The sequence below is a fragment of the Chelonia mydas genome, chromosome 3 (genome assembly GCF_015237465.2).
Source record: "Chelonia mydas isolate rCheMyd1 chromosome 3, rCheMyd1.pri.v2, whole genome shotgun sequence".
Lineage (NCBI taxonomy): Eukaryota > Metazoa > Chordata > Testudines > Cheloniidae > Chelonia > Chelonia mydas.
This window is the reverse complement of record NC_057851.1, coordinates 65,807,363-65,824,082: the sequence shown is the minus strand read 5'-3', so window position 1 is coordinate 65,824,082 and position 16,720 is coordinate 65,807,363. Positions and strand designations below refer to the sequence as shown.

The 16,720-nt window shown below is 39.8% G+C and overlaps 1 protein-coding gene and 1 long non-coding RNA gene across 5 annotated transcripts in view; both read left to right on the top strand.

Moving 5' to 3' along the window:
• The window catches only part of RNGTT (RNA guanylyltransferase and 5'-phosphatase), a 449,575-nt gene that overhangs the window by 364,245 nt on the left and 68,610 nt on the right, over nucleotides 1-16,720 (top strand). For all 4 annotated transcript variants that reach the window (XM_037894454.2, XM_037894456.2, XM_043542650.1 and 1 more), the window contains one exon: nucleotides 8,479-8,545. In XM_037894454.2, coding sequence (XP_037750382.2) covers nucleotides 8,479-8,545 — 67 coding nt within the window. The remainder of the gene's footprint in view (nucleotides 1-8,478; nucleotides 8,546-16,720) is intronic.
• Nucleotides 1,419-6,166, top strand: LOC119565763. The gene is made up of 2 exons (XR_005224642.2): nucleotides 1,419-3,749; nucleotides 4,487-6,166. It is a non-coding gene; the product is annotated as an uncharacterized LOC119565763 (long non-coding RNA).

Sequence of the window (16,720 nt, the reverse complement as noted above, 5' to 3'; positions counted from 1 at the left end):
TTGTTTTGGTTTGTTTTTTGTCATTGTAGTGATCCCTTGCTCTCCAGTGGGGAGGGAAGCCATTCTGCCTCATTGTAATGGGCAGTAACCCTTGGGCTTGGGTCGCACTGGTGTGGTTGAGCTGTAACTAGTATATAGTTCTGGGTCCATCTAACAGAGACAAACACATAATAGTAGTCTGGTGCTCTTGTCCCCACCCTTGGGGGGAGTAGAGCACAGAGTAATCTTTAGCTCACAGCCCCTCAGGTGGGGCTGGCAGTACTTAACAATCTGGAGCTCTAGCCCTTTGGGTGGGGCCGAGCAGAGTGCAGGCTGTAGCCTAAGCCTCCTGGCCAAGGCAGCTAGCTAACGCACAGTCTGGGGTCCAGGTAGGAATGAGCACCCACACAGTCAAGGGGCTCTGGAAGGGGAGAGCACCCACACAGTCTAGAGGTTCCAGTAGGGGGGAGCACCGAGTCTAGCGTCCTAGCTTGACAGATTGTAGATTCCCACAGGTCTCCTGGCCTATGGTGGGGAGTCGGCCACCCCAAGGGTGGAGTGGCTGGATCCCCAGTGGCAGACCACTCCACCTCTGTTGGGGCCTGCCCAACTCCACCACATCCCAGCCCAGGGCCCCAACAGCGGTGGAGTGGTCTGCCACTGGGTCAGCGGGGATCCAACCACAATGTGTTGACAGCCACATAGCCAGACAGTCATCGGCTGCCCTGGTTACTTCCTATCTCCCTGGGGTTTGGTACCTCTATAATCCACAGGTCCTCTGGCTCCTCTGAGTACACAGCAGATGCAGTCCCAGCAACTCCTCTTCAGGCCCAGTCTTCTCCAGGGGCAGGGTACTGCAAGGCGCAGGTTCAGCTCCAGGGTGCCACAGCAGTGTGGAGGTTCCTGGCTCCTGCTCAACTGAGCTGCTGAGTCCTTCCTTTATACTTCCTGTCCCGCCCCAGTTCGGAGGCAGGCCACTCTGCCTTGCTACAGTCATCACTAGACCTTCTCAGTAGATGAAAGCCAACCAGGAAATATTTTTACAAATAAATCTCAAAACTGATTGGCATAACAGCTTTGTCAGGCTGAAGATGTAAATATTCTTGACCTGATCATTGCAAGTAAATCAAATGATAAAACTGTGAAATTGTGTGGATTCTAAAATAGTGCTTTTCCTTCACTGGTTTGTGCGCTCTCATGTGCATGCTCACTCTCGCTCTGTGTGTGTGTGTGTGTGTGTGTATATATACATATATATACATATATATACATATATATATATATATATATATATATATATATAAAATGATACCATGCTTGATCTTAGTAAAAAGACCAAGGAAGGACAATCTTTTGCATACTCTTATCAGATAGATATGATATGATATGATAGGAGTGTGCAAAAGATTGTCCTTCCTTGGTCTTTTTACTAAGATCAAGCATGGTATCATTTTACAGTATTATGTCATTTTATCTTCTGTCTGGGGAGTATATCCTACCTAGATGGACTCTTCAATAGAGATTTGTTTCTGTTTAAATATTATCTTGTTCTATAATACACATCACAGAGCTTCTTATAAAATAGCTACTACATTGGGGTACACATGCTCAAGTGTTGGTTTTACAAGATAAAGGGCCATTTTCTTATTTATTTAAGGTCCTCTATCCCCACTTTAAAGCCTCTTTTACAATGATGAGTTGGTGGATACAAGAATCAGCCCCACAGTACTCAGGATTTTGAAAGAAGGACTGACGTGTAAATCTTTCACTGTAAGCTGTGCATCCGTAAATATGCAGGTTACGTTATATGCTATCAGAAATTTTAGTGTTGTATCCTATGTTTTTTGCTTTTTGTGTCCTGGTGTAACACATCTAAAGCAAACCACCACTTGATATGATTGCTCTGTTTGGCTGTATTCATCTTTTCTTCTGCTCTAACATCTTAAAAGAAACTGTATTCAATAATAATTTATGTACTGCTTGCTTGCAATATGTGATGTGTCTAGATGTTGCAGTGTGTACTAATGTAATAGTGCAGAGGAAGAAAAGCATCATAATAAGTTAACAGAATTAAAACCTTGTACAGTAATTTGTTCAGGACAAATGTAGATGTTTTAACAGTCACTTTATGTTAGCACTGAAATCTATCGAAAAGAAACATGTAGTATGATTATGATTCTGTTTCTGATTTGGTTTCGTGCAATAGAAGAAAAAAAACAATAGGCTAACTTACATTTTTCCTTTCTGAAATATTAAATCATTAAGGCAAGATGTTCTTCTATAAAGTGTTTTCCTTGTAATTAGAAAAACCCAGAGTATTTTTTTTCTTTGAACTGAGGCTTTTTTTCCTTTGTGTAGTTGTCTCTCAAGTTAAAACCATGTAAGTGTTCTACCTCTGTCACTTTTATATGCATGTGTGAAGTACCTAACTCATTCATCTTATATGCTTGGTGCACTTAAGAAATGAGTGACTGTTTTTCAGATTTTTCACCGCAGCATGGAAATGTTGCTTTTAGAGACATCACTGAGACTTTTTGTCTCTAAGGCCTGGTCTACACTACAAAGATAGGTCAACATAAGCTGCTGTGCATCAACCTCGTTGTACATGTGTCTTCACATAAACTTGTCTCCCACCTGTAGCCCATAGGGCTAGCTGCCTTTAATTATATTCACTGCCTTGCCTTCATTATATTTTGTCTTTATTATATTCTGTAGTAATGCAAGGAACCTACATGTTTTGCTAAATGTATTAATACATTATTTTAAATATAGAAGACCTCCTACAGTGTGAGTGTTGCAGCCGTGGACATCAGGGTTCCCAACTAAATATTAATTTTAATAATACTGGGCCTGATATTGGGACAAGAACCTATCAACCCACAAAACAATAACTGGAAATTCTTAAGTAATCAATATAATTAATACATACATAATATATAATCTATAGATCAGACTACACACCAACGTTAGCACCCCATTACTCTGACATAGTAACACCACCTCCCAGAGCAGCATTGACTCACAGTCAATGTACAGAGATTGATGCAGTGCGAGTGTAGATGCTGCATTACTTTATATCAACACTAATAGTCCTCCAACGGCTGTCCCACAGTGCCAGACACTGATGGCTGTGCTCACAATTGTGAGCTCCACTGCTTGGGGTCACGTAGATCAGAAGTCCCTCCTCCCCCCACTTAAAACCCCCACAAATTTTTGAATGCCTTTTGCTGGTTGGCCAGCTTGATGAGCATACCTCTATCTGCTCTCTGTCATGCACAGCTGACCAGCTGACCAGACATGCTCCTACCTGGAATAGACAGTAGATATTGGATCTCCTGAACCTGTGGGGAGAAGAGGCTGTACAGGCACAACTCCAAACCAGTGGTAGAAATGTCAACATGTACAAGCAGATTGCTCAGGGTAGGCAATAGAAGGGATATGACTGAGACCAGCGGCACTGCCACATGAAAGCCAAGGAACTGCAGCAGGCATACCAGAAGGCCAGGGAGGTCAACAGTCGATTCAGTGAGCTGCGTGCCATACTCAGCAGAGACGCCACCACCCCACACACCACTGTGGTTACTTCTGCGAAGCCTGAGTCACAGGCCCCTGTCGTGAACGACAAGGAGGAGGTAGGGGAGGAGGATGGGGACAGACATCCAAGGGATCCAGCTGTGCAATAAACCAGGTCCTGTTTTTGACTCCACCACAATCCAGCCAATCCCACCAGTCAAGTACAGGCAAGCCCGATGAAGGGGAAGGAACCTCGGGTAAGTGTGTAAATAAATTTTCCTTTACAGGGATGGCACCCCCAAATTAGCAGGACACAGCTATTGACTTCTTATTAGTTTACTCATACTAGAAGATGTAGTGGTACAACAAAGAGAGGTAGAGTTGCTCTCTGCTTTTTCATTTCTACTCTAGAGTTAGGTGGGGGGAAGGCATGTGGAGCAGATTTTTTTATGTACACAGGTATGTCCCTTGAATCCTGCTGAGAGTTCTCAATGAAAATTTCATGGAGATACACTGCAATCCTGTGCCGAAGGTTTCTAGGGACGGCAGCCTTATTTCACCATCCGTGGTAGGACACTTTCCCATGCCAGGTGGTGATAACTCTGGTAGGCTAGTGGCATATGGGCCCGGGTGGCTTTGAGACGCGAGCAGCAGCTGTGCTCTCTCTGCATTTGTTACCCTTAGGAGTTGAGATATCAGCTACCACCACCACCACCACCTGGGGAAATTGGTGGCAGTATTCAGTGCCATTGCCCTATACTCAGCTTCATGCAACTGAGCAATGCCCTCCTAATTTCCCTAACCCATGGTGGGTCATATCATGGCTTGAGGTGAGAGTGGCACAGAGGATCAGGAACTCCAAAGCAGAAGTGTCAATCAGCTTGTCTTGTTTAATATTTAGGGGAGCCAAGGGGAGGGAGGAGTTCTGAATCTTAAATTTTGCTTTCTGCTCCTACTGTACTGACAATGGTACCTTTGTGTGTTTTATCTCTAGCTGTGGCTGTTGTGGCCTTGATGGCGACCCCCTCCATATCAGAAGAACTACTGAGCCAGATAAGGAGGAGGGGGAAAAAAGGACACGGAGGACATGCTCTTCAAGATCCTCGAAGCCAGTGCTGCATCAGACCTTGACCAGAGGGCCTGGAGAGTGAATGTTGCAGATTGTATGGAGATGGAAAGAGCAGACAGAAAAAAGATGCAGCAGGAAAAGGAAAGGGAGATGCACAAGGACATAATGGGGCTTCTCCAGCAGCAATCTCAGATTCTGCAAACTCTTGTGGACCTCCAGGCTCAACTCTCATTGTAGTCTGTGGATAACTGAAGCATAGTGCCTCCCTACACTCCCCTTATCCCTCCACCAGCATTCCTCATTGCCTCAGGGCCACCACAGCTACCCCTACCACCCCACATTGGGGGAAATTATGGACATCCATAGCTTCACCTACGCTGACCTGAAAGCCACGGCTGATGTATGTTGTTGCTACAGTAAACATCAATGTTCTGTCCTCTGGTTTACTCATTAAAAAATTAAGGTAAAATGTATTTAGTTTTAAGTTCTTCAGATGATTTTTGGATCTGTTTTTGTTAGTGAATAAAACACTTTTGTTTTGAAAGTTATTCATCTTTATTAGTTTACAACATATGATGTATAGTGCCTGTTGGCAGTGAAAGTAGTGGTCTTGTACACTCACTACCCATTGGATCAGTGCCAAACGTAGTCATCATAAATGTACAGCAACTCTCCAACATTAACAGCTGCACTGTCATTGATATATGCACAGATATGCATCAAGCACTACTCAATTCCTAATAGGCCCTCAAACTGCCACCCAGTGTTGAACACAGTACACCTCAGCATATTATTGTGGCTTGCTGTTAAAGTGCTCTTTCAAAACCTCCCTAAGCTGTATAACTCCTTGCTGAGTTCGTCTGATAGCCCTTGTGTCTGGCTGTTCAAACTCAGCAGACAACCACTCACTTCCACTGCAACTTTCCCCCCTTTGTTTCACAAATATTATGCAGGACACAACAGGAAGCTATAACAACTGGGATATGTTTCACACTACTATCCAATCTGGTTAGTAAACAACGTCAGCACCCTTTCGATCTACCAAAAGCACACGCAGCTGTCATTCTGCACCTGTTGAGCCTGTATTTGAATCTTTCCTTGCTGTTGTCCAGGTGAATGGTGTATGGCTTCATTATGCAGGGGAGTAAAGGGTAGGCTGGGTCCCCCATGATCACTATTGGCATTTCAACATTGCCAATGGTAATCTGCTGGTCAGAAAGAAGGTCCCTGCTTGTAGCTTTCTGAACAGTCCTGTGTTCTTAAAGATATGAGTGCCATGCACCTTCCCTGACCTGCCAACGTTGATGTCAATGAAGCGTCCCTGGTGATTCATCAGCACTTGGATAACCATGGACAAGTAGCTTCTGTAAGAGATGTCGGACAGCAACAAGTTCCATGCAGGTTCGTGGGAAACTGAAAATAGGTGTGAATATTATGGGATGGAGAACACTGCATTATGGGAAGTTGATCCCTTGCTCCCAGTACCACTGCGTGAGTCGTTTCTGCCTCACCATGCATTGCCAAAACTACCCAAAACACAGTGTGCTGAACAGTGGTGGATTGTACACTGGATACCTATCAATGATGCACTGCATTGTCCATCGACACAAGCACTCCTGGTGAGTATGTGCTGCATGCACGTAAGTGATATACTAACTGCAGTGGCTATATGCCAGTGTAACTTAAGTTAGCAAAAATTTGTGGTGTAGACATGACCTAAGAAGGAGAATCTTGGAAACTAAAGAACCCAAGGGCGTGACCTTTTTTCCAACAAGGAAGAATTAAAAGAAACTTTCCTTTCCCTAACAAATTCTTCTAGAACCCAAGAGCAACTCTTGTAGAATATTAATTTGTATACCTTATTAAATTGATTTACTAAGTTTAACTTAGTGGGTTTAACTAAGTTTAACTAAGTTTAAGAATGTTTCTGTTTCCTCATAGCTTAGATGCATGTAGTTGACAAAGGAAAGACACAAGGGAATTTTAAAAAAATCAAAAGGAGAAATTAGATCTTTAAGCCAATATAATGGTCATTTCGTTTACATTTAATACAATTGAATATAATTGGAGATTAAATTTTTGGGACATGACTTAATTATTTTTTTAGTTAGCACTAAAGTTTGTTCCTTTAGCCATATTAATCCACTAAATCAAATGCTTCTAAGATATCTACAGAGGCAGTATACCATTCCCTAGACAAAAGCTGATTATTTACAAGGCTAGACAAAGAGGTGATGGTTTGTTTTTTGTTTTTTTTTTTAAATCTCATGGCAATCGATTCTGAATTAAGGCAGTATGGGAATATAGATAAAAAGATGATAAGGAATGAAACACTTTTTCAAGCAAAGTAGCTAATATTGACGGAGTGGTAATAACCCTGTAATTCTGTGTCATTAGTCTCAATAAATAAATAAGGCAAGTGCGTACACTATGTTTTACAGATGTTGGAACAAACTAGTATTAGTAAAATAAACTATGTAGATAGGGCTGTTAAACTGCAATTTATTCCAACAAGCCTTTTACTACACTTGCATGTATTGCATGTTTCTTTGGAAAGGTTAATCATGAGCTTCTGTAGACGTTCACTAATACCAATTGAAAGAATCATAAAGACTCTCACCTGCAATGGTTCTGTATTTCTGGTGTGGAGAAAATAGCAGTGTAACATAGGCACAACTACCTCCTATAACTTTATAAAACATTTTTTTCCCTTTTCTGTAGCCTTTATTGAAACAGCTTATATGTGTATCTTACTCTGAAATGACAAGTGCTGAAATAGTGTCTTTTTGAAATTCCTTTAAAACACACTTTGCTGCTGTTGTGTATCTCTTCCAAAACATAGTGATATCCCTTGAACCCTTATTGTGGGAAGTATTTCCCTTTTTTGCTTACTACTAATCCTTTAGGCACTACTACTTAACCATTCTGTTGACAAGCCTCCGATGCTTTTATTTTATTTTAGAAATGGTTAAATATTTACTAAATGTGCCTCTCTCTCCATGGAACCATCTGACCAGCACATTAGCTTTTTCACTTTGGAGATCTACATTCCAAACTTGATTTTTCACAACTGAATATGACCCAGTAGTGTGAGTGGTACATTAATCCATTGCTGTCAGCTGTCTGCTTTTCATTGAGAGCAACTATACACTTGTATTTCAGAGAATTGCACCGCCTGGCACTCGGAGCTCCAGAACTTCTTAGTAACATTGGCCTCTTGAGGTCCTGTATAGCATCTGTCCTTGCTTCAGGAATCAAAATAATTTTGTTTTCAGGGGTACACAAACTTTTTAGAGCCACTTTACCCTATTTCTAGCTAAATGTTTGGTGGTATATGGTGGCTTAAAAGATTAAACAGAATATCTTGAAATGATTTTGAGTGATGTATGGTATGTTAATTATTTGTTAAGCCATTAAATTACAGCAGAGATTCTTTCAGATTTTCTGTTATTGCATTGTGATAAGTCACTTTGGTTCATTTCAGTTATATCACTTTGTATAATGTTACAGTTCCTTGTCTGATACTATTTTAAATCTGTTAGACTTGCTGCTTTGAATGGTGAATCTGTTTGTCTTTGTTGTTTTAAAGTTGCAATTTTGTTGATTCTGTTACTCTAAAGAGCCATACTAGATGGAAATGATGTGTACCCTGCCATTCTTGCATGTGGCTAGGCACCAAAGGTATTGTGAAATGACTTTATTGGAGCACTTCTTACAGAAGAAATATAAATTACCAATTCACAAGATATGGTGCTCCATCTTTAATGTGTGTCCTTTCTCTTTAATTTATCCTACAAACTGTTAACTTCTATTTTAACTCATTTTCAATACCAGTTCTGCAGTATGACAATAAAGATGGTTACAGTGACATGTATTTGGTTACAAACAATGTCTTAAATTATGTTTTCTTTTTTTAGATTACTTACCCAGAATGTTGGTCTTCTTTATGTTGGAAGTTTTGACAGACCTTTTGCACAAATTAAGGTATGACTTTTGGTTTACTTGAAAGTTATTAAACACTTGTATGATTATAGTCTTGATATTTCAAAATACTTTTGAAGGAATCAATATAATTTCAAGAAAAATAAATGAAAAATAATGTAATTTCCTTGGTTTTTTGTTGTTTTCTGGGGTTATTTCCAATGACATTTATATATTTAGCTGTCAGAGAAGTTCAGTGTTTTCTTGCATCATGTTTTGATTAATTTTGATTCTGGGTTAATTACCAGAAACAAAATATTGATTTTTTTTTTAGGTTACTTGTCAGCGACATTTCAAACAAAACCACCTTTTGAACTTCTTAATCTTTCAAGTCATTTTTGAGAGGGAGGACATTACAGTGGAAAGCACAGATTATTTCCACACCATTATTACACTTTATTGTAACGGATTGCACAGTTTCTGAAAAGTCTTTTATGACTTAATGATCATATTTATCAGCTAAACTATAGTTTTACTGCTTCTAATTGCTATTTGCCAAAGAATCATTGCTGTGTCCTTTAAGAATAATTATTTCATTATTCCAAATGGAAATCTGCCTTTGATCCTGTCAGCACCAAAAGTGTCATGCTATTCATAAGCATTCTATATTTAATATAAGTAGTGTCAAGCAAAATGTCTAATTAAAATATGATGCAGTTTAGTAAAACATATTTATAAACCATTCTCCAGTCAAACTACCAACTGCTATGTTAAAGCAGTGTAAAATGTCTGATTGAAACATACGAGAGCAAGACAATTTAGGCTAAATATTTGGGCTTGTTCCTTAAGTCAGACAACTGAAAGACTTTTTTCAGGTTAGTAATACATAGTAATGATCAATGTTTAGTTCTGATTTGATCCTTAAAGCCTGATCCTGCAATCTTTGTGCAGGTAAAATTCCCATTTAAGTCAGTGACAGAATGTGTATGGTTATAGAATCATAAAATCGAGAGGTCACCTAGTCCAGCCCCCTGTTCTGTGGCAGGACCAAGTAAGTCTATATCATCCCTGGCAGATGTTTAACCTGTTCTTAAAAACTCCAGAGATGTTGATTCCACAACATCCCTTGGAAGTCTATTCCAGTCTTTAACTACCCTTATAGTTAGAAAGTTTTTCCGAATATCTCACCTAAATTTCCCTTGCTACAGATTAAGCCCATTACTTCTTGTCCTGCCTTCAGTGGACATGAAGAATGATTGATCACATCCTCTTAATATATTTGAAGACTGTTATCAGGTCTCCCCTCAGTTTTCTTTTCTCAAGACTGACCATACCCAGTTTTTTTTAACCTTTCCTAATAAGTCAGATTCTCTAAACCTTTTATAATTTTTGTTACTCTCCTGTGGACTCTCTATAATTTGTCCAAATCTTTCCCAGAGTGTGGCACCTAGAACTGGATGCATTACTCCAGCTGAGGCCTCACTAGTGCTGAGTAGAGCGGGACAGTTACCTCCTGTGTCTTACATATGACACTCCTGTTAAGGCACCCCAGAATGATATTTGCCTTTTTTGCAATTGCATCAAGTTGCTGGCTCATGTTCAATTTGCCATCCACTATAATCCCCAGATCCTTTTCAGAAGTACTACCACCTACCCAGTTATTCCCCATTTTGTAGTTTTGCAATTGATTTTATCTTCCTAAGTGAGGTACTTTGCACTTGTATGTACTGAATTTAATTTTGTTGACTTCAGACCAATTCTGTAATTTGTTAAGGTCATTATGAATTCTAATCCTGTCCTCCAAAGTGCTTGCAACCTATGCCAGGTTGGTGTCATCTGCAAATTATATAACCATACGTTCCACTCCATTATCCAAATCGTTAATGAAATTATTGAATAATACCAGACCTAGGATTGACCCCTGCAGGATCCCGTTAGATATGCCCTTCTCAGTTTGTCTGCGAACCATTGATAACTACTCTTTGAGTAGGGTCTTTAACCAGTTGGGCACCCACCTTATAGTAGTCCACATTTCCCCCAAAGGCTGCTGGGTCTCTGTGGTATTTTGTTGGTTTCATAGTTTCTTTAACAAATTAAAATGGGAAATAAGTGTGTGGAAGATTTCTTTACTGAAACGGCCTTATCTTCTGCTATATTAAATGTAAATAATGGAAGCTTGCCATCTTTTGTCTGTGTGGTCAGATGCTGGCTGCGTGTGTGTTCATTCAGTGTGCTGTCCCAGCTCTGCAGAGATAGCAGACCTCAATTAACTTCCCGATAAATCCACAGACTCGGTTTTCAGTGAAGGCACCCGGCCAGCTTTATTGTTGACGAAGCACGATAATAGCACCTGGCAGACTCTACGAGGATACTAAGACATGTATGCTTGTGACAATGGACGCAGCACAGTCAGTGGTGTGACTTTCCACTGCTCCCTAAACTGGCCAAAGATACTCCCTCTGAGATACCTCTTTATACCCCAATACAAACAAGTTACTACTGCCCCTTTCACATAGTTAGTTACTGCCCCCTGACGTGACTAGTTATCACCCATCATCTTGTACATGTTGGTTTGATTAAAACATCTCTATTATGTACAGTCATCCTAACTTTATCTTTTAAAAGGGGTCAGTGTGTTCCTGTTATCCTTGGAAAATGTTTTTATACCATCCTTAATATCGAGATGTTCTGGTACCACTTAATATCAAAATGTGTTTAAGCACTCTGTAACTAGCACGTCTTAAAAATGTATTGTGGTAGACCCAGGCCAATTGGGTACAGCAGAGTAGTAGAAGGCAGATATACTGGCCATTGGATAAGCAGTTTTCTGTTCCCTGACTGACCAGAGCAGGGGCTGCTCCAGGCTAGGGTGGACACATGACTCCAATTAGCCTGCAAAGAGTCAGTTGAAGCTGTTAAGCTAATGTGAACACCTGACTCTAATTAAGGCCCCTCTGATAGTATAAAAGGGCTCACTCCAGTCAGGCCAAGGAGAGCCAGGGAGCCAGAGGAGGGGAAGTGCGGCTGAAGGGCTGGGTAATGAAGACATCCTCAAGCTGCTGGGAAGGGAGCCCTAAGGTAAGGGCGAAGAAGGCGTTAAGAGAGAGAAGCGGGGAAGTGGCCCAGGGAAATGTAGCAACTCCAGCGGTGAAAGGTCGGCTGCCAACAGCTGCTACCATTAGGGTCTCTGGGCCAGAACCCGGAGGAGAGGGTGGGCCCAGGTTCCCCCCAACCCGCCACTACAGAAAAACCTCCTGGGAGGGGAAGACAGGCCCCTGTCAGGACAGGAGGCTAAACTGTTCTGGAAAAAGCCCATAGGGACAACAGACTGTGGGAGTTCTCTCACCAGCCTTCTTGTTGGCTTATGATGAAAAGGGCTCAGTAAACTGTACCCTGGCCCCAGAGAGAGAAGGGCTATGTGGAGGGTCACAGTGAGCCTCTGAGTCTAGCATAAAGGACCTGGAAGCGCGGAACCCACAGGAACAAGGTCGGAGCTCTGCCACAATACATTTCCGCAATATCAGCCCTATTCTTGCCAAATTCTTTAAGCAGGTCCTGTCTTATACCAGGCCTCTAATACAAGGGTTTATGTCTCAAGCTTTCTTCCTACTACAGTATGTAAGCTACCTTACGAGCTGGAATATGTTGACTATTGCATTCTCCCTTATAGTATTATCTTACTTGATATTCATAGACTGTTATAGTGAAATGTGTATGTTTGCAGCAGATGGGTACACAACCGGATGTAAAGAAATATCATTATGATGGATTAGTTAAAATCTTTCATCTATATTTATCAATTACTCATTATATCAGCATTTAAAGAAAGGAGGAGCTGTCTGCTGCTCCCAAATCAAACTTGGTTGTCCCAAGTTACTACTTTTTAAAGTTCATTATAAAATTGTTTCCAGATTGCCAAGACAAGGGTAAATATTAGTATTTTTTTTATTTTACTTTGTTCTGTGATCACACTAAAATACAAAGGATACCTCTGCATATACTGCAGTGTACTGTATCTTATAAATTCATGAAGAGAGCACAAATTCTGAGAGAATCAAGTTACTTCAGGAAGAAATTTGAACAGTACCATGTATTCCAGGTGTTTCCATCCCGATTACTGTAGTATGGAAGTACTCTAGGGGCTTGTCTCCACTTACTGGAGGATCCACGCAGGGCTATCGATCCACCAGGGCTCGATTTAGCTATTTAGTCTAGTGAAGACCTGCTAAATCAACTGCCGATCGCTATCCCATTGACTCCGGTACTCCACCGGAACAAGAAGCATAAGTCAACAAGGCAGTTTCGTCCATCGACATAAGTCGACTCCAACTATGTTATTCATGCAGCTGGATTTTCGTAACTTAGGTCGACTTAGCCCCATAGAGTAGACCTGCCCTAGCAGATGACCGTTTATCTTTTTCCAGAAATCATGTCTGCTTTTCAAGAAATGAAAGAATTAACCTCTCTAGATTTATTTACCTTTTGAGTTAGCAAAAGCCTCTCCTCCACCCCCAATTATTCTTTATCTGTAAAGATTCTTTTTTCAGTGGCATTGTAGCTGTATTGGTCCCAGGATATTGGAGAGGGTGCGTGAGGAAATATCTTTTATTGGACCTGTTTGGAGAAAGCCAGTGAAGAAAGTTCCCTCTTTTTTCCCAGTTTCCCCACCAACCACTAAAATGCTTCCCTGTGACACCCATGACCAGTGTCCCACTAATTCATTTTGAAACATGACACTCTGTGAGATGGTGTAGATTGTGACCTACATCCCTGCCACTTATCAAATTACACAGCTCAGGGTAGAAAAAGTATAAAAAGAAAAGTAAGGAAAAGTGTGTGTTATCTTATACCTGACAGTGCCCCTCAGTAATTTGAAAAATCAGTGCGTGGTCTTTTACCAACATGCCTTGCCTCTTTACATGCCTTTTTCCAAGAAAAGAGAAATCGGAATGTGCTCATAAAATTCTTTGTATTCTTTTATTAGAGATCAAGTCCTTTAGGATCCTTTTACCTTGTTGTTGATTTTGTAAGGACTGATTCCTACATCAAGGCCTAACGAAGAGCATTTTTCTCTCTTGGAGCCTTAACTTGATCCTCTGAAGATTGTGATTATCCTATTCATAGCTCTGGGATTCTTTTTTTCCTCAAGATTTTCTTTGTGGTGATGTCCTCAGCCTGCAGAGTGTATGAGCTGATGATGTTACGATGCTATCTTTCTTTCATTAATACAAGTGACTCATAAGATGGTTCCCTTCTTTGGTCTGAATGACTTATCCTTTCTTATCTTAATCAAGAGATTCCCCTTCCAATCTTTAGTCTGACATCCATTTAGTGGTGGTGGAACAATTTGTGTAGTGGGAATGCTGAGAGCTGTTGAAGCAAACTGTAAACCCTGTATATGATGGAAACCACTTCAAGCCGAAAGTGCCGCCCCCAGCAGCCATAGTTCCAGCACCTATGCATCCATTGAAAGGAAGTCATGTTCTATAGTTGTTAGATCCTTATCTTGTATATTGAATTCAATTTCTGGCTTCTGAACTTCCTATTGGAATTCATTATATAGAAGGAACGTAAAGTATACCCTCCTTGACTCTTCTAAATCTATCAAATCTGGTTTCAGGTACATCAGAAGCATCACAGAAGGAAATGAAGGGCTCCCCTGCCTGGAACAAGGAGAAACTCTCTGCAGTTTTTCCTTCTAGCGGTTTGGTCTCCCATGAGATTTCTGAGACATTACAGGCTTCATGCTTTGCCTCTCTGAGCATAACATTTAGATATAGGGTTCTTAAGGCTGTTATCCAATGTTAATTTCTTTTTTATTGTAGCTTAATTCTACATAGTTTCTTTCTTTTCAGGGTTGTTGGTTGATCTGGTGAACTCAATAGAAATTTCTATGCATAAATTTGATTTCCATATCTTTAGTAGTTTGGTGCATTCTATCTTCATCTGGAGCAAGTAATTTTAAGGATTTGCAGTTTTTATTCCTGTGCTCATCTGGTTAGTGACTTTCTTGATCTTAAGGAAGTTATGTTGTAGAACCTAACAGCAGACAAACTGAATTAAGATAGTGCTAATATCTATATTGTTATAGTAAGCAAGCATGTGATGAATGTTTGATAGTTAGTGCAGATGGTTGGCATGGCCTGTCATTTGATTGAGGAAGGGAAATAAGTGAACTGAAAATTTGGAAATCAAATTAACAATTGTAGTGAAAATTCCCATTTATTTTTCAAAGTATTGCTTTTTTTTAAGGTTATGTTGAGGGAATGGGCTTAATTTAAGGTAAGTACTCAATGGCATTTTAGTTCTGTTTTTAAATTAGATTATTTCAGTCTAACGTATAACTCTAGCATCTGTTCAAAGGGGTTATAAAACGTTTTTGCTTTTAGATATATTTTGTGTGTGTGTGTGTGTGTATTTACATACATATATATATATATAAGCTGTCTAAATAGTAACAGCATATGCTATTAACTTCTAGGAAAGTGAAAAGGCTATGAATTGAGCCTTGAAGGAATTCAGTGATTTGCAGCTTTCTCTCTTGTCCATTAAATATCTCTTAAAGTCTCACAAACTAGATGAAATTAAGAAGACTTCTGTGACTGGATATCATGATCAACTAGATAAAATAATTTAGTGAAGTCATTTATAATTACCATTTGAGTTTTCCAGAATCCCTTTATATTATAATGTTGTTAGTAATCTTAAACAATGCTATTACCATAGAAATTTTGTTCCAATAAGGAGTAATTAAATTGAATACAACAGCATATGCAGTAGTCATTTTATGAACTGCCCTGAGTAATGCTTATGGAATAAGTATTCTTCATGATACATTTCCATATATATTTTCCTTTTAAAGTAAAAGTCTCATAGTTTTAAGTTAAAATGAGTTTTGAAATACAGCATATGTTTACACAAGATATCTTGCAATGTTTTAAGAAAATAAGATCACAAAACATTTTTTAGGATTGAAAGTTTTTTTAGTTCAATCCCCAGTAGATTCTGGGATTAAAACAAATAATTCAGTATGCTATGTTCTCTATTATTAAGCAATAATGAATCTTCTGGCAGTCTTCACTATTCACTTAATGACCAGTTTCACTTTGGGCTCTTAACACATTAAATTATCATTTCAGTGAAGATTAACTACTGCTATTTTAAAACAAGATTATTTATTTTAAGAGTAGTTATTAAGAGTTTGCATAATAAATACTACTTTGATCAAAATGGAGCAGTTCATTTTCATAGAACAAGATGACAGTTATGAAGAAAAAGTATATTTTGGAAATAGAGATGTGATATTCACATTTTGTATCCACATGTTCTGTGGTCCCATCTTACTGGAAAGATGATCAAAGTGTTAAATCTACTTTTGGGAAATTTGTGCACATGTGAGGGCTATTGGGTGTCCTACAGCAGTCTCTTCCTCAGTGATTTATGTAGGATGAAGTGGTAGTTTGAACTACATCTCTAAGTAGCCACTGATTGTAGCTTTATTGAACTTTAAAGAGCAGCATTAGTGGATGTTGGGAGAGAAAGTAAATTAAACTGCAACTCCACTCTGGGCAAATTACTGGCCAGAACCCTATGTTGCAACCCACACTGCCTCATTCTTCCTCAGCATGTTCAAATATATATTGAACAAGAGAGGCAATAAAACCTTGCAGAATCCCACACAACAGAGGTCTTCCTGCAAATAGTAGTTGCCTCAAACTACCTTCTTGGATGACCTTTAAAGAGAAGAATAGAGACATCCAAGTACAAATCCATTCACCCCTGTCATGGTCCACAGGCATCACCTTGTGATCAATGGCATAAAATGTTCCTGACTGATTAAACAACATCAGCATGCACACCTGACCTTTGTCCATATTTAGGAGATCAACTAATACTGCAGTCTAAGTACCATATCCAGACCTGAAGTCTGATTGACTGGTTCAGCAAAATAAGATGTCTACAGATGATGCCAGAGTTTTTTGCCACAGCTTACATAATCCTTTCCAAGAAAAAGGAGAAAGAGACAGGGCATTAGTTGGGAAAACTGTTGATGGTTTCTCAAACAAGGGCTAGAAAATGACTACGAGTGAAGCTAGCACATTGCGCCTACTCTGGAGCCGATAACCCTCTCTACTGATAAACATTCTAACATTCAGTAGCTCCCTGCTGACTTTAACTAGCCACAAGAGAAAGGGTCCATTCAGCAGCTTGTTTGACGACAGTTCTTCTGTCACATAT